We start from the raw sequence: 23,270 nt of genomic DNA, 5'->3' as shown, positions 1-23,270 counted from the left end.
TTCTCAGGAGAATTTTAAACTGGATTTTTGCAACAACATCAAAGTCTTTGCACCTGTGTGAACTCCGGGTGCATGCGCACATTTCCTCAACTCCAAAAACAGGCCAGTTATGCTGCAACACACTCAATAAACATGACCGAAATGCTGAATGCTATGAACCCATAAGCATTAGGGGAGTAACAAAAACAGTTGTGAATTGGAAAATTGATTTTGATATGAGGAACCAAATCAAATTTTTATATTCATAAATCATCGTATCCTTTAATCAAATTGCACCCCATGTATCGAATTGTCTTACTTTGTATATGGGAGACGTACACCAGATATAACTGTATGAATTCTTTTGACGTTGCTGATGATTTGTTGTTTCTTTGACTACAATTAACTTTCAATAGTTTGGCCTTGGGAGAGCTTTTACAGATTGTTCTTTTTTAATAAACATGACAAAAGCGACAGCTGGACAATATTGAATCAAATTGGAATGCTCAAGAAAATTGGAGAAAGTGAGAACATAATTAACTTAAATCCTCAAACTTGTTCGATTCCTAAAACTTGTTCGATAAACCCTGAAGCAGCATTTGGGATGAACCTGTCAACCGAAAAACCAAGATGTTTCTCACCCACCCCCCGCCCCTTCCAGGAATCTACTCAGTCAGAATTTATTGCTCATATTGAGTAATTAAATATTAAGTCCCGCCTTCCTGCAGGTCTGACCGTAGAGACATTGGCTGACTTTGGTTCAGTGTTGATACATTATTGGATGAAATAGTGATCTATCATTACAGCTGGTTAGTCATAACGTCAATCACCATTTGTACACACAGAGTATAGGACAACAGGCTTAATTTGAATCATATGCCCAAAATACTATACTTCTGGCCAAGTAACATAACTTATTTTTGAAGGAAACTAACATTTCATTTTAATTTGTGCCAAGAGACCAATGAGTTTATTTGATTTTTTGAAAAATGTAGCTGTTCTGATTATCAGGGACAGTTTGGAGGACGACTAAAAAAAATGTCAAAAAGTTCTAACATTTTTTTTGAAGGGCGACACATCATCATATGTGACAGCAAAACTCGGTTGGTAATTGGACTCTGTTCAAATGCTCTTCATCAGTGCGAGTCTGCTGCATCATAAAATACTGTAATCTCTCTCTCTCTCCATATACACACATATCTATCTATCTATATATATAGATATATATAGATCTATATATATCTATATATAGATCTATATAGATATATACAGATCTATATATCTATATAGATCTATATATAGATCTATATATCTATATAGATAGATATATACATACACACACACACACACACACACACATACACACACACACACACACACACGCACATGCACATGCACATGCACATACACTCTTGGCAGTCACAGCAGAAATGCAAACATCAAGCTGACTGTTCCTTGTGGTGGCTGTTCACCAGCCGGGTCATTTTTCCGAAATTGCACGCAAACGCGTTCAAAACGCACGAATACAGACAATCAGAGTCATGCACGCCAGAAATTCCTGCCGTTTTGCAGTCATATTATCCTTTCCTGTTAATTTCCTAAAGGAATGCTGCTGTCACTTTTAAGTCATCTGACTGTCTGAGGCTTGTATTGTGAGCCAGGGTGATAACGCAGGAGAGTCCAAACACAGGCAGAGCTTCAAAGCTGTCCAGCCCGACTTCGGGGACCACCTTTACGTGGTGTCGGGCAAAAATAAGAGTCCTCGATCACATCGACGCAAGTGCTTTTTCCCACTCTTCTTTCTCCCTCTCAACGCATATCTGCTCGACAAAAACAACAGCAGCAGCAGCAGCAGCAGCAGAATCTTAAAACCCTTCAAAATCATCTACCCTTGAACCGGCTGAATAATGTCAATATTCTGTTGCTTTGTGTGTCTGTTGCTTTCAAAATAAACTACCCTAACATAACCAACACACCATCTGTTTGACAAACAGAGACGAAAGCAGAAGGGCCTCTGTTGCTCACCTGCTGGACTTCTGTCTCTCCGTTTGATGTCTTCTCGGTGTACACAAACGAGTTGAAAATCCTCTACAGAGAAACAGATCGGGAACAAGGTTAGTTCAATATTTGTATCCGATTCCCCAAAATTCAATTGTGCGCCGACTTGTATCATTCTTGACCTGCCTGCTCAAAAATCATTTTGATGATTTGAGGTTCATGCGAAGCAAAATAATCACAGCTTTGTGGAAAGTGACAATCTGAATTTCAAAAATTTGACAGCGATATCATTGTATTCAACTTCAAAGTATGTAAAGTTGCACTATGAAGACTGTGTAAAATCTCTAAATACAAAAAGTAATACTTGTAAATATGTCACTTTTCTCAAGCATCAAACATTTTTAAATGTATTTTTTATAGTTTTTAGTTTTTGTTGTTATTTACCGTTTATTTATTCGGGTCAAGAAAATGAGAACACATTCTCACTTGCAACAGGGGAGCTGCTGAGAGCAGAGTACAACAACACATTTTGCATTGCTTCACTTGTATAATTTAAAAGCATTGATTTACAAAATCAAAATGAGGTATGCACGGGAGTGGCGGCGGGGGGTGTGGGGGGTGAAAAGGAACATATTCTTTTAAGCATTGTAAAGACAGCAAAACTTGTGCTGAGGCTAATGAAAATATTAGCAAGTAACTAGCCAATAGCTTCCCAAGACAACTGTCCCTCTGTCAGATATTGAATCAGCCACAATGGGCGTCCTTTTCAGATGCTCATGCTCTTGCTTCACCGTCAAATTCTTCAGTATTTTTGGGGAAATGTGCCCTAATTTTCAGACTCTGTTGCTATCAGCTGTTAGCCATTATACTATTTAGGCATAGATCGTTCGTTTCCATCACAGATGACCCAGATTAACACGACTGTGGCCAGCGGGAGACGAGGCAGTTTTGGAGAAAACAAAATTGTTCCCAAAAAACTAAATGACGACATCCAACATTAAATGGTTGAAGATTTTGATCAGATATGATGTTATTATGACTAGTTGAATAATCTTGGCAGCCCTAACACACACACACACACACACACACACACACACACACACACACTCTTTCGACTGCCAGCACTAATGTTTGTAAGCAACACCACTACACAACGCCTAAAATTGCCTGGTTCCACTGCAGCCTTTTCCTACCACCATTCAGACACAACACAGAGCAGCACTTACATTGCACTACCCACGCCTAATGAACCTGACTCCTTTTAGATTGTTATCATTGGCCATGAACTTTCCCACCTCCGAGTTAAAAGCAACGCTAACTCACAGATGTCAGCTAGTGTCGTTCCAGATGATTTTCTAAACATCAGCTGAATTTGAAGCCTTGCTTCCACCAGCTCTTGAGGGAAAGTGTGTCAACCTTGAAAAACATCCAAATTTGAACCAAACGTTTCCCATGTTTAATGAATTGCCAAACAGTGTATTGTTGTTTTGCATCATCGACGGAATATATACAGTATATTTTTAAAAAGGACAGGAGTACAGGGGTTTTTCAAATGTCAAATAAACAAGAACAAGCAAACACAAACAAGATTAAAACTGAACCAGGAGAAGAACTCCTGCTGTTGATTCACCGTTTATTCCCTCTGGTTACCCCAGTGTTTGTTGTTGGAGCTGCGTTGTGGTTTTCACAGCTATGGTGTAGCCAGGGAGGAATGCTCGCCTCTGAAACCTGAGAGGGCTGAAGTTGCCTAGGTCACCGTGGGCCCGCGGTCTCCCTTGACCCACAATCAAACACTAAATTGTCCACAGCCGCTCAGAGATACAGTACAAAAACACTACGGATATTTAAGACTGACCCAAGTAGAAGGCGTGCTCTTGCTCATGTCTGCACAATACAGAGACAAAAAGACAATTCAAATATTTCAGTTAATGTCGGTCTCAAAGCTAAAGAAGGAATGTAAATATTAAATGGGGAAAAAAGGTGATTTGACAAGTAGCAATTAATTTATCTGTACATTTCTAAGAATCAAATTCTGACTAAAAGGGAGCGAAATTCAAGATGCACTCGACAGTAGCTCCAAATAGCTCACTTTGTTCAAACTCTTCTCCATTGATAACAGGGCGGTCTCATTTGTCTCAGTAGGCTAGTTCTTAAATCCCTCCGCCTAGGAGTTAATCTAACCACAGATGACTGGCTGAAAGGAATTCTCCACTTAAATAGCAACTCCAACTGCACAATATAAATGTCATTTCCCAACTCTATCTTGCTTCACTCATTTTGCTGGGACAGATATGGGGATTATGTTTTATTCCAAAGGGGTCAAACGGGCAGTTGAACCAAGGAAACCAGTCATTCCGATGCATTCCTTTTAATTGGGTTCTCAGATGCCAGGGTCTGAGAAGCATGGAAAGAATGAACTCCAGCAAGGGATTCTTCTCCTTTCGAGTGATTGATTTATTCTTGTTGTGTATCCCGAATATAGTCCAAAAATGACTAGTCAAAGAGCAAGCTGTCTTGTCAGCTCCATGTATGAACCGTGACGGCAATGGAAAGAAGGAAATGAAGGAAACTACTAAAATGGCTCATGAGGGATGACAAGGACATAACTGAGTATTACTGCGTGCCACATTCTTTTGGAGTTGGGTTCAAGCGCAATAATTCTGTCCCAAGGGTCTTTTTGCTGTGGTCTTTTTGTGAACACACAAAATGGCACAATGGGTCTACCGCTTTGGTAGGGGCCAACGAAATGGATGTGTGTTTCGTCGCCGTGCTATGTACTTTGTAGAGTGAACCCATAATGTGGCCCCACTCATATGGAGACTCATGAGTATTAAGCTGAATGCATTGCATTGCTCGTTCACTATTTTCAGCCATTTTCCTTTGGTGCATGCCTTTTCTTTCTACTTTCTTCCCTACCTCCCTGCTGCCAGCCAACTCTCCACTCATTGCACTACAAACAGCTGAAGCCAGGAATGCAGCATTAGGCTTTGCCTCTAATGCAATCCTCCCGTTTTCTGCGACCCTGTGCCTTGACTTTCTCCCTACTCTTACTTTCCTCAACTAACCCTCCCCCCCAAGCTAGAGTAAAAAAAACTGACAGAATAGAAAATGCACGTCTTGCTCTTTGCAAAGCAAAACAGGAAAAAGCTATTTGTAGTACGAAAATACACAACCACAGAGAAAAAGAGCATTCAGGTTTTCTGGGGGGGCGTCAGAAAAGGTACTGCAGCAGCAACTCAGAAAATACATTTTTGAGTTATTTTATTGGCGAACCGTATCTTAATTACAAATTTGGATCAAGTGGTCATCTCAGACCTAGTAGGTTACATATTCGATCTCCCGTCAATCCCATCATCCTACTTGAGCAGGATACTCAACACCAATTTGTTGTTGATAGTGCATCAGAAACTGTATTTCTTCTCATTTTCTTACACATCAGCATACGCACTTGACAGTTTTGTGTCAAAGGTGAAAAAAAGAAAATGGAGTGGCTTTAAGGTTGACACAGTATTTGCAAAATAAATGCTTCACATTGCCCATAAATTTGAAATGATGCAAAGCCACCAGAGCAGAGGTTTGGTGCCTATAAAAAGCAGAGGAAGAAAGATAAGAGTGGCTCTCTAAATGTCACTTATAACGACTGTAAAGAAACCGAAGCCTTGATAAATTATTCTGTCTCCCTTTCAATCCAGTGGAACAGGTTGACTAATTAATTGAGTGGCCAACAGAGTCTGCCAACTGCACTCTTGCATTTTGAGGGTAGTGGGGGGCAGGGGGGGGTCAATTTAATTTGCATCAATCGAAGTACCAGACAACCTCAGACAATAGCACCAAAGTCCAAGCCCACAAACACCGGACAGGTTTGTGGGTAGCGTGTGGTAGTCAAACGACTGGGGCGAAAGTGGTCTAATTGACTTAATATTCCTTCGACATTTGTAACCATTGGTGCATGTGAAATGTGCAATGTGACTTGAATCAGAGTCAAGTCTCAACATTAATTTTAGGTTTATTCTCCTCAATATATAATCTTCTTCACATAATGGATAAAAACTTCTTATTTGGAAGTGTGTAAAATAATTTTGTCATTGAAGCAAAATTAAACTTACCTGTTGGGGGCTGGGTATATTTCTACCTGTAGAAATGTCCCTAGGAGTCACAAGTGTTTTTTGCTGTTGCTGTACTGACAAGTGACTTTTCCCCCAAACATCTCACTCAGACAAATAGCTCATTTGTACCCTTACCCTTCACGCTGGGTGCAATACAGGGCCATTCTGAAGCTCAACCTCACAGGTTCATTTGGATGCCGTCATTGTAAACACACACAGAGGAAGATGTCAGATGTTTGGAGCTGGAAGGTAATGATATTATACTGTGTCCCACCATTGTTCTTTAAAAAATACAGTAGTTTGTGTACTGGTCACCTGTATTGGCAATCAGCTTGTGGCGAACGAGAACTTTTCCCCATCATTAGTGTATGACGTACAGAGCACCTCTGCTCTACAGTACAAATAGACTCAATACAGTCAGTATTCATATTTGTGTTGTCCAATCTTTCCTTAGAACAGAATTTCCTTATGTGGGATACGACTATGGTACATGTCCTTTATGAACATCCAAGTATGTTAACAACATACTGTACATGTGTGACAACACAAGCAACAAAGTGCAACAAAATATTGCCCAAAAACAGTTTATAACACAAAAACTGCAGTATACAGTACGGGTATGTGGACAAAATATAGTATAACAAAATTAGGACTATTTGCTTCCAGAACTTCGGTTGGTTTGAATCGATCGTTACTGTAATGTAATATCGTCGTCGAAATTTCAATGCATAGGTTTTTATTCCGGGTGAGGGAATTTCCGTTTGACAGAAGTCCGTAGGTGGGAATACTTACTGTATATACAGTGCAGTGTTCAAAATTCTTTCTTATTGTGGAGCAATTTGCTTTTTGAGGCTTAAATATGTGCGCTGCTGTTGGTTAACATAATCTCGTCAGAATATTCCAAATCTGAGGTACAGTACTCACCAGAGATGGGCATTCTGTCCCTAGGACATTTCAATGTGGAGGATGCTTTATAAAAATGTATTTTCATGTAATTGCCTGGGGAGGCAAATTTGAAGGAATCATCCGGGTAAGCTTTCGCATAGAATGAGGCCATCTTCTGTTAGAGTGCATTTGATTTTTTTCCTTGCTCAACAATATATTTACATCGTTGTTTGTCGGTGTGTGCAGGCATATTTAAGAGTCCCAAAACTACGTACACATAGTTGTTGGGTATATGAGTGACTTCTCTCATTTAGAAAGGACACGATTGATTTTCTGACCTAGTTAAATGCAACCAGAGGGGAATAAGCTTGCATGTCACCAAATAATTTACACTTGTCAAACTTCTATTTGAAGTTATGTCATTTGGACATGTCACACCTGTGACTAACATGTCTGTCGCTTTCTCAACTCTATCACAATGCCGTTTAGAGAGGAGGCTTCTTTATATCAGGCAAAGCAGATTTATTTATTTCAGCTTGCTTCTCCCACCGTACAAATGATATGTGTATATATATATATATATACATATACACACACACACACACACACACACACACACACACACACACACACACACACACACACACACACAGTCATACCTCGGTTTTCAAACATCTCTGTTCTCGACCAAATCGGTTTTCGACCGAAAATTCGAGATTTTTACGCCTCGGATTACGACCGAAAATCGGTTTTCGACCAAACTGAGCAAACCCAAATACGCCACTCAACTCCTCTCGGCTTCCTTACACGAGGAAGTGGCGCTTCCTCGTGTAACGTTCATTGTGAGCAGATGTGTTGGTTGTGATTTACGCAAATCTGACTTTTTTATTTTATGGTAATTTCTGAATTGTGTATTAGCCCCTAATCATGGGCTACTAAAATAGTTTGATTTCGAACAAATCGGTTTTCGAACAGCCTTCTGGAACGGATTATCGTCGAAAACCGAGGTATGACTGTATCTATCTATTTATCTATCTATCTATTTATATAGATAGACAGAGAGAGAGAGAGAGAGAGAGAGAGAGAGAGAGAGAGAGAGAGATTTTTTTAATACATACACACACACACGCAAATATATACACACACTGATCACTTAAATAAACTAGGCTTACTCAAGTAGTGCAAGGGGTTATGTCAAAAAAAAGTGTCTCGTGTCTGTCCTGTCTGGGCGAAAGAAACAATCAAATTCTAGGGGCTGAGATAATTTTGTACTATTCAATTGCAGGGTACAGACCACAAACAGAATGTTTGGTGCTACGTACAAAATGCTGTGTTGCGAGTTCTAAATGTGATCAATCATAATTATATCAACATGGACCAGTCAAAGTCCAGAGTAGTTTGGAGGTTACAATTGCTCTACAAGATGTAATAACCATACAACTAGGGTCGAGCACTCAAAATCAGACATATTGATAGTCAGCAGCAAAATTTGAGTTGGAAAAACTGTGATAAAAACGTAGTCTAGTCGCATTAGCGCCGGGCCTGCCATGCATCCTGGAGTAACAACTTGCTGCTAAAGTAGAGCCAACGTGAAAATGTTCCAAAGGAAAATGAAGGCCGCATGCCTGGGCCTGTCCATTATGCAGATAAAATTTCAGAGTGAACAAGGACAAGAATAAATTTCACTGTGGATCCACAAAAAACAGACTGAACGTGGGACAATGAAAATTAATGATGCACCTGGTTCATAGTGACATAGTTAGATCGTCAAAGTTTTTATTGGCTCAAAATGTTGATGAAAGGTGATGGTTGATGGGTAAAAAGCTCATTCCCATCATCATGTGCCCACATGGGCAACTTGTGGCCTACAGTTGGGGGTTCGAAATGTATATTGTCTCGTGTCCATATGTGCAATTGGCACCAGGACATCCGTGCCCGCAGTTCGATATTCCGACTTTGGAGGTATGTCACCCGATTTGCGGTCACATGTTTTGAACACTCGGGTGATTCACCACCTGGTAATGTGTTGGCTCCGATGGTCGGGGAAGATGTCAGTCCAACCTGGTAAAACCTAACTTATTGTGAGAGTTTGCTGGGAATGTCTGGCATCCCCTGTCAAAAAGACTTTTAACGCCCACCTCCAACAAAACTTGAGTCAGAGTGGACCATGTTCCGTGCCTCCATTGTTGAGGCGGCTGATCGGAGCTGTGGCCGTAAAGTGGTCGGTGCCTGTCGTGGTGGCAATAAGATAAGATAAGATAAGATAAGAAAACCTTTATTAGTCTCGCAATGGAGAAATTCCAAATTCACAGCAGCAAAGTTATAAAAGGAAGAAGTAGAACAACAAAATGTAGGAGCTGCTGGAAAGGCAGCCACTCTCGCGGCGCCATTTTGAAGTCAAAATAACAAAAATAACACAACACAATACATACCCGGGCCAGCTGGTGAATACCGGCAATAAGGAATGCCGTCAAGCTGGAAAAGAGTCCTATCGGGTCTTTTTGGCCTGTGGGACTCCAGAGCCAGATGACAGATAACGGCTGGCCAAGCGGAATAAAGGAAGAAAGGTTCGGCGGTCACTTAAGCAAAAACTCGGCCGAAGGAGGAATTCGATGAGGCCGTGTTAAAAGATTTCCAGACAGCTTAGAGGAAATTTTGGTCCATCAGCCAGCGTCTCAGTACGTGGATGCAGTGCACAATTAAGCCCATGTATCGTGTAGATGGGGTGATGCTGATGTCGACTCCGGATGTTGTGAGTCGGTGGGGAGAATGGTTCATTCTCCCAAACAAACGAAGTTGTAGGGGAAGAGACTAGCATCCTCCTTATAGTTTAAGATCATAAATGGCAGTACAAAAAGTAATTCTTAAAACAGACTCCTGTCAGTGCAAAACTGCTGTGCTTCGCTCTGTCGTAAAATGTGTATAGTTGAACACAGTGCAGCGTGGTTATCTTAAAACGTGAAATGATTAACTGGCTCTAGAATTTGTGTTTGCTGCTCAGTGACCAGGAGAAGGCAAATTGGGGAGCTGGGGTGAGTTAAAAAAATATGGACCCAAATTGTACTCACAAAAGCATTGCCATATAGACTTGGATTGACATTACACATTCATATACTGTACAGTAAACGTTTCCCAGAATTACACAATGTAACTTTGAAAGCTAAAATGATAAAGCCTGATTGTATTTCATATTGACGCCTCACCTAGTTACCAACACAAATGCACACATGCCGGCCCCTGCCAGTTTAAAGTGAGAACACTTCATGGGTTGTGTCCCAAACTTGCAGCAGGAAGCCACAAAGCCAAATCAAACACCTAAAATACATAAGCACTGCACAATTTTTTTGCTCCATGCTAAAAACAGTTTTGTAAATCAAAAACCAGGAAGACATGGTGAGTGTTCAGGATAAGGGAGGAACAGGTTAAAAATAGAAATGAACTCTTCACTGAGGAGCTGCTTTAGGACAGACAGCTTTATAATTTTCCTCACAAGAATCAACTGATGACTGAAGTACAGGACAGTTAAAGATTTGAACGCTTCCCAAGTAAAACACAATTTGGAGTTCGACTAACATTTTCGGGGAAATGTATAAAACGATGCACAAAAACTTGAATGTCACATTGTCATCATGAATGATGTCAGACAAACCATCAGCAAGTTTTGGAAAACTATCAAATACTGTATTACGATACTTCAGTCAATATGGTATGTAAACTCCAGGTTTTTTTCCTATGATTTATTTTCTTTTTCCCTTTTGCCTTTGTACTTCCGCTAGGCTTCTACTACTAGGTTCTTTTAGTATAAACTGTTCAAGGAAAAGAAAAACCATCCATCCATTATCTGGTTCACTTACTGAGTTTGAAACTAGAAGTCAAGCAGCGTTACAGAATGCTGTGGTTGACTTTGGAGGGCTCAATGTAAATATGTTTTAATAAAAATAGAACCTCAGACTGAGAGGCAAAATGACTCTTACATAAATATATGCACCATGTTTGACACTGATGCACATGTGACATTATTTCACAGAACACTTCAAGAACTGATTTACTCTGCTCATTACTACATTTTTGCAGGGAGACTTACATCAGGTTTCTTATATTTCTGTTGAATCAATTATGGTATTGAAAAAAAATGAAAGCCACACCCAAACAACAGCCTTTAAAAAAGGGTTAATTTCATATCCACTCACGAGGCAGCAAAATAAACCAGATTTCATTAGTGCAACTATTGCCGCGACTGCTGCTGCTGCTATTGTCACAATGGGAACACTCTTAACGAGAAAATAATCTGCACGGAGCATTTCCCAATTCCAAGAATCTTCAACGCACAAGTGATCTTTCCTTTCCATTTAAGTCGATTCACAATGTAAGGGCACCTAATAAGATAAGTGAATCACCCCATTTAAGGCGTTACTATAATAGTATGTTGCATGAATAATAACATCAAATCATAATGCTTATATATCATCAATCAATGTTGTTTACAGTATGCATAACACACAACAACACTGTACCTTCACCTATGTATAAACATTGATGCAGAAATGCACGCTAACAAGAACCCAGTCACTGTGTTTAATCAACATGTGAAGCCTGGATGTCAGACAGCAAGCTGGCGTGCCGTTAGCCAAATATGCATATGCTGTTTTATTTCTTATGTTGACTGAATGGTTAAAAGCTCTTCAATTCATATTCGAGAGGTTATAGTGGCAGTGAACAAACACTGAAGTGTGAGCGCCTTACAAAAAAAAAAAAGACGGTACTAGAGCGAGAAATAGAGAGAGAGAGAGAGAGAGAGAGAGAGAGAGACATAATGGATATATTGAATTGAATACAACTTTGTTGTCAAATAAAGTTGTATTCAATGTAAAGGTCAAATATGTCAATATAAAAGTCATGTAACGCAGTGGTAAACATGTCCCTGTCCTAGATGTTTTGGAGCATGATCCTGCCATCAAATTCAAAATGAGTGTATATTTGCACATAAACAAGAGTTTATCAGATTGAACAATAAATATCTTTGGTTTGTAGTGTATTTAATTTAATATAGGTTGAAAATAATTTCCAAATGATTGTCGTGAGTTTTTATTTACATTTTGCACAACATCCCAACTTCATTGGAATTAGGGATTCTCGGTAAATGACTTAAGATTGCATGGTTGCATGACTAAATCCAGTTCATCTTTGTCTAAGCCTAGTATCAATAGGAAACATAGCATATACTGGGGGTTTTTTACGTATGTGTGGCCTTTCGAGAAAGCCATGATACAAAAAAATTCTGCACTTTTTGTTGACTGATGATCACTCAAGCCTGTCCCACACACCTACAAAGGAATGTAAACAGACACGCTAATACCACAATGGCAGAAGCACCCAGGTGAACACATATGCACACACTTCTCGCATTCTCACAGAGCTGAGTGTTCGGAAAGACTTGCCAGTCCGACCAGGTAACACAGATGGATTAACATTTAAACAGGTAAAACCAAGATTCGAAATAAGCGGTTCCGCATTGTTGTTTGCAACGGAATTTGTGTATGTTGTCCCTCAAACGACGCCATTGGAACGCAAAACTGCGAGTGGGCCGAGTTTGCGAGTTTATTTGACAAAACGCAAAGCTGCCAAATGTTACGGTATAACTTAGTGGACCCTAACTTGTTGGGACCAGCGCGTGTGCTCTCTCGTTCTGTGTGTGTGTGTGCGCATGTCTCGAGAAGCAGGTACAGTAAATATTCTCTAGTACGGACTCGTGTTTGCGCTGTCCAATTTGTCCTGATAACAGAAATTCCTCATTTGGGAAATGAGCATGGTACATGTCCTTTATGAACCTGCAAGTATGTTGACAAAATGCACGTGTAACAACACAATCAATAAAATACAAAAATATACTGTCCAAAAAACTGTTTATATAACAAAAACTGCAATACAGATGTATCCCAAAAAAATCACAACAGTAAAATACATACAGGGGCGGCCCGGTAGTCCAGTGGTTAGCACATCGACTTCACAGTGCAGAGGTACCGGGTTCAATTCCAGCTCCGGCCTCCCTGTGTGGAGTTTGCATGTTCTCCCCGGGCCTGCGTGGGTTTTCTCCGGGTGCTCCGGTTTCCTCCCACATTCCAAAAACATGCATGGCAGGCTGATTGAACACTCTAAATTGCCCCTAGGTGTGAGTGTGGGCGTGCGTGGTTGTTCGTCTCTGTGTGCCCTGCGATTGGCTGGCGACCGGTTCAGGGTGACCCCCGCCTACTGCCCGAAGTCAGCTGGGATAGGCTCCAGCACCCCCCGCGACCCTAGTGAGGATAAAGCGGTTCGGAAGATGAATGAGTGAATGAATGAATAAAATACATACAGTATTTTAATGTTTATTTTTTTCTGTCTTGGGAAAAAAATTGTATTTTGGATTGTTTTGTTGGACGCATTCTTTGGTTTATGACAATGTTTGCCTGCGTGTCATACAGTTTTCGTGCTAGTTGCAAGTAACTGTCCCGTTGATCACCGATGTCTGGTAATTCTTGTGCATACTGAAGGATTTTTGTTGCCATTTGCATTGCTTCCTTGCTGGATGGTGGCTTGTCATCAGGAGTTGAATCGATGCCTTGTTGTTTAAAGTTTCATAGATTTGCGTCTTTCCGACTCCAAGTGTCTGCTGGATCTTTTTAACTTTGGGTCCAGCCTCGCTCAAACGGATGCATTTCACTCGCTCCGCTCCAGTTGTTACAGTTCTTCTACGTTTCGATGCGATGATCTACACGACGTAAGTGAATAAAGTTAAAATCTTTCGCAATTACAGTAAAACGCACGCCAATAAAAAGTCGCTTACACGTCTTCGTTTCGAATCTGATGAATGAAAACGGCGAAGCGAACACGTTTCTTCGGTCGTGTCGAGTGGGTGCTGCTTTTAAGCTAGTGCCGCGTTCTTCAGGACGTAAGTGAATAAAGTTAAAATCATTCACAATTACAGTAAAACGCACGGCAATAAAAACTCACTTGCACGTCGTCGTTTAGAATCTGATATTCGAAAAACGCGAAGTGAAAACTTGTTTCAGCGTTGTCTTTTCCGTCGCATCGGGTGGGTGTTGTGTGTATTTAAGCTCCCGCGGCATTACACCTCCATCCGGGTTACGGGTAGTGGGATTTCCGCTTACGCAACTTCCGGTAACATGTAATATCGTAGTCAAAATGTTAATGCATAGGTTTTTATTCCGGGTGAAGGATATTCCTTTCCGTAGAATTCCGGGGATGGGAATATTTACTGTAGTGTGTGGCTGCGCATGCTCTGTCTTAACATAGTTGAAAAGTGACGTCGTACTCATTGATGTGCTTGCAAATGGTGGTGACTCATTAAACCTTGGCTGAGTAGAGAGAACTTTTTTTCAAGCTATTTTTAACTTGTTTTTCATAAAAGTGATGAATAACATGAATGAGCACAATCTTGATAAATCATGTGATATTTACATCGATCTGCGCTGTAAGATGTCTGTTCTGATGAATAGATTGGACATTGGGGCCTGCAAACAGGTGACGAACTTAGGTCGGTCTACATGTCCCAAGTCTCCATGTAAAGCCCGTGAGTTGACCACTTGGTCCTCAAATGATATTTAATTTTGTTTCTCACCAATCAAAAGGTGTGAATTTGAGAAAATTATCCTATTACCGGAGGTACATAAAGTCATTGAACTTCTTCTTGGGGATTATTATCTAACATGTGAATCATCTAAACCAGGGGCGCCCAAACCTTTTGGACAGATCAACTTTTCGATCAACCAACCTCCCGCGATCAACCAGTTACCGCGCACGAACACGCACATACACACACACACACACACACGCCATGATGAAACTACAGCAAGGGTGTCCGAACTTTTTTTGACCGAAGATCCACTTTTCGATCAACCAACCTCACGCGATCGACATGTTACCGCGCACGCACACCATGATGAGGAACAGCGTGACGCGGAGGCATGCGACGCATTTTGGCAGCCTATTAACTATTGTAGCTCACGCTTACCGTTTTAAAATGCTTCTCTCGGCCCTCCAGATTCCTATTTTTTTCCCGTACCATTGGTAAATTGTACACAAAACAAACTCTGAATGAGAATAATGATAACGATAAAAGATATAGTGCAACAGCTCTGATCACTGCTGAACGCTAACAACTTCGGGTGATGCAGGTCACGCGCCACCGTAGGTTAAGGATTTACCTGCTTTATTTTATTTTGTTTTTTAATACTTTTTGTGAAAATGAAACTGATAGAATGGTCAGGGTGTAGTGTACATTAACACAAAAAAAATACATTACTACCATGCATAAAAACGCACAAATGGTTATTCGCTTTTTTTTTTTCCTCTCCACTCCTCGCGATCAACTTGGGACCAGTCTGCGATCTACCGGTCGCTCACGATCGACGTAATGGGCACCCCTGATCGAAACCATTTAACTGAAATGTACCATTTCAACTGTTTTCTCTCCAGGTGTCTTCATTTGAGGGCCTTCCGCACTTCCACAATGTGTACGACTGAATATTTTCCTTATTCTGCTGGTTTAACCTCATAAACGCGCAGCCATGAACCTACAATATTATGTTGCATGCTCAAATGCTATCTGCCATTTTGTATTTAGTGCCTTATGTTTTTGATACAAGAAATGCTAAGCTTACATTTAAATTTATATTTGTTTGAAATTGCCCCGTTTTATGTTTCTACACAATGAAATGCAGTTTGCAGTTATGCAGTGTGGATTTAACAAATAAAAGCTGTTGATCATATAAAAAGGGTGTTTTTTTGTTCTCAAGTGCGACATAAAAAAAAAAAAAGCATTGACCTCAATACACAATTATTCCCTTGAAATCTCAGTAAAAAGTTCAACGCTGTCTTAAATTGTAGACCGACCGGCCGTTCCCTAAACAATTATCTGTGCTTTCCCCTGGATGGAAAAAACACACAGACACAAGTATTCCTATCTCCTCTTCTCCATAACTCCTCCCCGAGCCTGTGACTGATAAGCTGCAGGTGCAATGTCTAAATCCTCGCTGGATTCCTATTCACGCTGCTCCGTCCCCTGCCACAACTGAAGAGACTTGAGCGCATTTACTGTGTGCAGCTTGTTTCACAGATTGTGACCCTCCCCCACCTTCCATCCCTCCCTCACCGACCCTTGCATTACACGTTAAGACTCGAGAACTGTTTTTGAATGTACACTACATGTGCTGAAGTTTTTTTCTGTGGCTCAAACCCTCCCCCCATTTAAGGAGAATGGTTGGAGTCTATCGGTTTTTTTCCCTCCTCTTCCCGACTGTTTTCCTTTCGCATCTAAGATATCAGGGCGCTTAACAATGACCCACCAGGCTTCTCGTTCCGTCTCCCCCATGTTGGTTATTGCTGTCTTGTTGTGTTCCTCTGAACGGGCTGTAACCGGGAATTAAATTCCTGGCCAATAAATCTGATTCTATTTCTGAAAGTGAAATATTCGACAACTGCAGCCCGACAATGTGCCGCCCTATTATGTTGTCATATTTTTATTGTTGAATAAAACCCTTGCTTCAGGTCCCTGGGGTTAACCCAGAAAAACATGCTCCTGAAAATGGCAAATTGTACTCCTAAAATGAAGACTGAGCCCTGAGCATGTGTGATGTCATTTTCAGTCAGTGGCAAAATGTCTTTAAAGGTGTTAATTGTACATGAAAAATAATGAAGTTATCAATTTTATTATGGACAAAATATTAACTTGTTACTCTTGAAAACAGCAAAATTAACAAAGTATCCATTTAAAACATATATATACAAAACACATTGCAGCAGGAAGCATGGACATTGGGGTGAACAATAACATCAACAGTTCTATTACAAGCAAGGGTAGTTTGCCTCAGCAACATGCTCAAAGAGCAGAAATAGACCCAGACACACTGTGAGGCCAATTGGTTTAATGCTATTAAATCACACTAAAATGTTGCCATTTTCAGTCAAGGGACTCTTTCCACTAAATGCATAGAGTATATACTGTATGTTAACACCCACGCAAAGACAACATTTCTGTTGTAGCATACATTTGTTATTTATAATTCAAGCACGGCTGCAGTACAATGTGAACATAATCATTTTTAAAATGTATTGATGACTTTGTTGATGGCTAGTCAGTAAGTTCCAAGAAACTTAACATTTTCCACATCCAGTATGATTGATATTTTGTTTTTCTTTAAAAAAAATTTTTAAAAAGCAGCTTAATTCTCACAAAAACCATATGAACATTTTTATCATATCATTATCAAGATACCTGGCAAAAATACAGATATTAAATTTTAGCCATATCACACAGCCATACACCATGCACACTCATACACACACACACACACACACACATGTATATATATCCATCCATCCATTTTCCGAACCGCTTGATCCTCACTAGGGTCGCGGGGGGTGCTGGAGCCTATCCCAGCCGTCTTCGGGCAGTAGGCGGGGGACACCCTGAATCAGTTGCCAGCCAATCGCAGGGCACACAGAGACGAACAACCATCCAAGCCCACACTCACACCTAGGGACAATTTAGAGCGTCCAATCAACCTGCTATGCATGTTTTTGGAATGTGGGAGGAAACCGGAGCACCCGGAGAAAACCCACGCAGGCCCGGGGAGAACATGCAAACTCCACACAGGGAGGCCGGAGCTGGAATCGAACCCGGTACCTCTGCACTGTGAAGCCAACGTGCTAACCACTGGACTACCATATATGCATATATGAAGAATGTATGTATGTATATATATCTATATTGATCTCTCTATCTATCTATATATATATATATATATATATATATATATATATATATACTGTATACGTATATATGAAGAATGTATGTATGTATATATATCTATATTGATCTCTCTCTCTCTATCTATATATATATATACATGTATATATGTATATATATCTATATTGATCGCTCTATCTATCTATCTATATATATAAAAAGATGAAATCAACATGGGGCGGTGGACAACTGGTTAGCATGTCTGCCTCACGGTGCAGAGGTGCAGGGTTCGATTACAGCTTCGGCCTTCCTTTATGGAGTTTGCATGTTCTCCCTGTGGGTTTTCTCTGGGTAATCCGGTTTCCTCCCACATTCCAAAAACATGCATGGCGAATGAACAGAACACTCAAAATTGTCCTTAGATGTAATTGTGAGAGTGGGTGGTTGTCAATGTCTGCACTGCGATTGGCTGGCAACCAGTTCAGGGTGTACCCCACCCACTGCCTGAAGACAACTGGGTTAGGCTCTAGCACGCGGGCGACTCTCATGAGAATAAGCGGATATGAAAATGGATGGATGGAAATCAACATATTCTTGCTTTTTGGCAAGTAAATATTCAATATTTGGAGTTCTATTCACTAAAATGGCTCAATTGTCATGAATCTTTTTGTCGCACTGCAAATATTGTTTGCATGTCAGGTTAAATCCTTCTATAAGGAATGGCTTGCACAAGATATGAAGTTGAAAAAATGTTGAATGTTAAATAGCCAGTTCGATTTTGTACTGCCAAAAAATCCATTACAGAGTAAAAAGTAACTACACAGAGCTAAATATGAAATAATGATTGAAATATATTGTATGATAACATGAATATACAGACCCAGTGTCAGGTCTGGCAGGACTACCACAACATGGCTCATCACCAGAAAAGGTTTAATGTAACCATTAGACTCAAAATGAGCAAAACTCAATCAAGTCACCATTCCAAAACATTTATCCGGGTCCTGCCTTTTATTCACAACCTGCACTTGTCAATTGGCAAAAAAAGTGTTTTCGGCCTTGAAGTTGGGGATCATCATTTTCAAGACTGCACTGTCTCCCCCATTCCTCCCAGCCATGTACTGCAAGCCACTGAGAAGGACAAATATTATTTTGAAGACATATAATAGTGGACAGGTTTTTCCTTGACCTTCTGTATTCATTCCAAGGAGAGGTTATGCTCTCACAAGACTTTTCACAATGGAACACCAACTGTCTGCCTCTCATAGCCAATCCACTTGACATTCAAATGAAGAAGCCAACCCTCACAAAACTAACGGCTTGATCACTGTTCTTCAGAACTATGAGCATGGGGGGGTAGTGAGCACTAAACACCGACAACATGTGGGGGTGCAAGGGACAAGGAAGAGACACTCAAATGATGTTTAGATTTATTTCTTTTTCAAACTATTCAGACAGCATCACAGCAACCAATAATATTCAGTGTAGTTTTATTAGCCAATCTTTTACTTCAATCAAGTAATCCCATTATCAGTTACTCAGATGTCTCCAACATTTGTTGTATTTTCTTCTTGTCGCAAAGAGATTTTCAACTTGTTCAAAATTCCCTTGCAACAAGATAAGTACAGGCGAATGTACAGCGTCTGACATACATTCGGCACCTCGAACGAACTCTGACGTGAATGCAACTTTGACTGCCTTCAAAAACTCTCACAATTGTTCCCCGCTCAGTGGGGTAGGAGCTTAAAGATTCTTCATAAGGAATGAATTACGTATCACAAATGAGGGAGACACTGCAGGGGCAGAAGAAAGTCAAGACCTACTTGGCCTTCTCAATTGTGTGATTTCAGGAAACGCTAGCAATAATTCCTGTGCAATTCGTGATGTAAGTGCACGATCAAATACATAAGAACATTGCAAGCCTTGGTTATGACCATAAAAACAGAAACTTCTCCACAATAAAAACAATAGATTTGCGCTTCTGTGATCACCACAAGGACGATGCTAAAGGAGGGTTTACCCTCCCCGTTCGCCACATCTCCAATAATGAGTTTAAATGGGGAGTGGCGTGGTGAACATTTCCCTAATTCGCCACTCTGGCGAAGGGCTAATTTGTCCATCAAAATTGCCTAAGCAAAATCTGCATCAAAACCCATGACAACAAGAGCACAATTGTGCATATGCAAATAGTCCCGCACTTTTCTTCATGGCCCGTTACACATATGATTTGGTCCAGTAGTAATATAACACTGCTCACCAAATAAAGTTAAAAAAAATAAAATTAAAAAAAACATGCTTATACAGTTGCAAGAAAAATTATGTGAACCCTTTGGAATTATGTGAATTTCTCCATAAATCGGTCATACAATGTGCTCTGATCATCTACGTCAGTGCTTTTCAACCCCTGTGCCGCGGCACACCAGTGTGCCGCAAGACATTGTCAGGTGTGCTGCGGGAAAATATCCAATTTGTATGCCTGTGCAGTCTATCGCCCAGAAAGTAATCATGTAGTACCCTCCCATACCACTAGGGAGGAGCAACAGCTAGCCAATTGCCTTGTGTTTAGACGAGAGACAAGCGAATTTGTGACGCATGAATGCAGGACGACGGTGGAAAGATGAGAAAATACTTTTTTCTTTGTGTTCATTTGATTCCAAATCAAGCTGTTATAACGTCATTCTTCAATGTTAAAAACGGTTATAGTAACAATATAACACGTTCATTATTCAAATAAACCTTTTTCCCCCCACATTTTTAGCTAGTCGTGTGCCGCGAGATTTTAACAATGAAAGAAATGTGCCTTGGCTCAAAACAGTTTGAAAAACACTGATCTACGTCACAACATTAGACAAACACAGTCTTGCTTGACCTAATACCAGACAAACAATTATATGTTGTGTTTTTCTTTTTTTAACACCATGTAAACATTCACAGTGCAGGGTGGAAAAAGTATGTGAAGCCTTTGGCTAATGAGCTAATTGAAGTCAGAAGTCAGCAACCTGGAGTCCATTCAACTTTGAATCCCATTCCCCCCCCTCATGTGACCAAAAAAAACCCCTCCAAAAAAGCAGGATGAGTGACAAAGACAGTGAAACAGCCAATTTAAACGGGAGACGAGTCTTCATATCAAGTCCTACTTTTTAGTGTAAATTACCCTAGCTTCGACACTTTGAGGACAACAATGTGTGTGTGTGTGTGTATGTGTGCGCACGCACGTGTATGTGTGTGTGTGTGTGTGTGTGTACGTGCATGTGCATGTGTGTGTGAAAAAGAAGGAGACTCAAACTGCTTTCAACGAGAGGAAAGCTGGCTCGGGTCATTGAGGGACTATTTTTCAAAACAAAAATACTGCAGACCACAGGTACGTGTGTTCTCCATGCAGTTTAATTTGATTTCATTTGTTATTCGCATTCATTTTCCCCATATGATCACAGCTTGAATGTACACAGCGTAATCCAACAATGCACAGTGATTGACGTCGTTGTGGTAGTAGATGTAATGATGCAGTAATCATGACTTAATGTCAGCATCATTATAATCTGTATATAATAAAATTGCTGACTTAATGTCAGCATCATTATAATCTGTATATAATAAAATTGCATGTTGCAAATAATAGTTTATAATTACCTGTATACAGATATTATATTGCACTATCATAGAGTGTCTGTAATAATAGGAACATAATTAAAAATATATCATTTATTCATCTTCGTCAGTCGTTCTTTTTACAGCAAGTGCCATCTAAAAAATATCTCATTTGACAAGTACTGTACCAACATTGTGACCGTCACCAAACGTTGTCTTAAAAATTAGCTTTTTTTTTAGCATTTTGCAGAATTGAAACATTAACACTGATCTTCAATACAATAACAAAAAATGGTCATTATTAATTCATGTGTTGAAAAAAAATGTTGAGTAAAAATCATGCTCCAATAAAAACTAACATTTCATAAATATTTAAGACCCCATTTCTGTTTTGTTGTTTTCTAAATACATCTTAGAAACAAGTGTTGAAAGTAAAAAACAATTGGTAACAATTTAGTACTAAACCTCTGAGATTTGTCGTAAAACTTTCCTTCATCCTCCCAGTTATCCCGATTTTTGAGGCGAGGCTGCAACGCATGCAAACCGACAACCAATGATAACTTGTCCCAGTTCTACCACTACAAAGTGCTATCAAGCTCTGCCTACAAAATCGTCTCCCCTGAAGCTTTAATGTGTTTTGTGTTATTTGGGCTACAATGTGTCTGCTATTTGCACTTATGCGCAGCGCACATAACAAGACAATGGCAACACAACAATATCTACATCTAAATAGAAGTGTGGCTAGGAGGTTTGTCTTCTGTTTAGCCACATTAACTCAGGGGTTTCATGACCTGGCACCAACCCTGTTCAAGGGACAGCTCAACACCACATCTGCCCTTGGTAAGAAGCAAAAATGCTTAAATAAAAAAAAAAATACCCAAAACTGTTATGTTGGGGCTTGGCACTTACCACAGCCCTAGTTTTGCACATATACACATTCAGGAAAAAAGGAACAATGGTATGAAAACAGTCTGATGTGCTTCACAACAGAAGCTCCAACACTCGCCTCATTGAGAATGCAAAGCCTCTTCACTGGTAGTGTGTATATACTGCGGGGGATGGGGGTCCTTAAAAAGCTTAATGTCTAGGGGAGTGAACCAGTCCCTCTTCGGTCCTTGCACTCCCAATGGGATATTTTACTTGCTGCCCCTTTGACTCTATAGACTCGCCCCCCAACACACACACGTGCACACACACACACACACACACACACACACACACACACACACAATTTACCTTCTGTCACTCTGTCAAGGATAGTTCATTTCAAGCTGCGCCCACTGAAGGTAGTGAAGGGCTAACTTGCTATGGGGGTGTGTGTGGCTCTCTTTGGTCACATTTCCAAGTCAGTCCCTGCGGGGCTCAACGACACTAGCAGGAAGCAGGGAAAATAAAGCCTCGATCAACAATAAAGGTCCTTTTCTGCCAGTCCTACTGGGCATTTATTATTGTTTTGTTTGTGTGTAAATGAGAGCGTGGCTATGTGGAGAAAGACAATGCACAGTGTGCATATCGATGTTGAATGGGAGAACAATAATGTGACATAAAAAGGGTGACTCATCAAAAAAACATTTTACTTCTTTTCATTTGTAAACTGACGTGCAGGTAGAATATGAAAAGTCTCCAATCGTTGCAGCACACAGACATGAGGGTGAAAGTATGCACAAACGTAAGCGGCATCCTGACCTTTACGGTAAAACAGATAAGGACTGAATGTTTTCTAGAAAGAGAATCTTATTTTGACCAAGTAGAAGAATCTTGGTCTAAGATAGCGACCATGGAAATGTTCATAGTTGATTCTTAACAGCAGTTTGGCATTTGAAAACAGATGGTGGAGAGATGTAAAACAGGCAAAGCAGCACCTCAAAGTCAAATGCGGACAAGTCTGAAAAAAAAAAAAACATCAAGCTCGTCAAGGCCAAAGAGAGTGGCTATCTTCAACTGAGAAATGTGGGAAAAACATCAGA

The 23,270-nt window shown here is 40.3% G+C and overlaps 1 protein-coding gene across 1 annotated transcript in view; it reads right to left on the bottom strand.

Annotated features, from left to right (window-relative positions):
- Positions 1–23,270, bottom strand: part of cachd1 (cache domain containing 1) — an 85,513-nt gene that overhangs the window by 56,893 nt on the left and 5,350 nt on the right. The window contains exon 2 of the mRNA XM_086115979.1: positions 2,005–2,067. Within this exon, the coding sequence (XP_085972105.1) occupies positions 2,005–2,067 (63 nt within the window). The remainder of the gene's footprint in view (positions 1–2,004; positions 2,068–23,270) is intronic.

The sequence above is a fragment of the Hippocampus guttulatus genome, chromosome 7 (assembly GCF_054856545.1).
Source record: "Hippocampus guttulatus isolate MCC_2025c chromosome 7, RoL_Hgut_1.0, whole genome shotgun sequence".
NCBI classification, from domain to species: Eukaryota; Metazoa; Chordata; class Actinopteri; order Syngnathiformes; family Syngnathidae; genus Hippocampus; species Hippocampus guttulatus.
The sequence above is the reverse complement of the archived record's forward strand: the minus strand, read 5'-3'. Positions and strand labels throughout refer to the sequence as shown.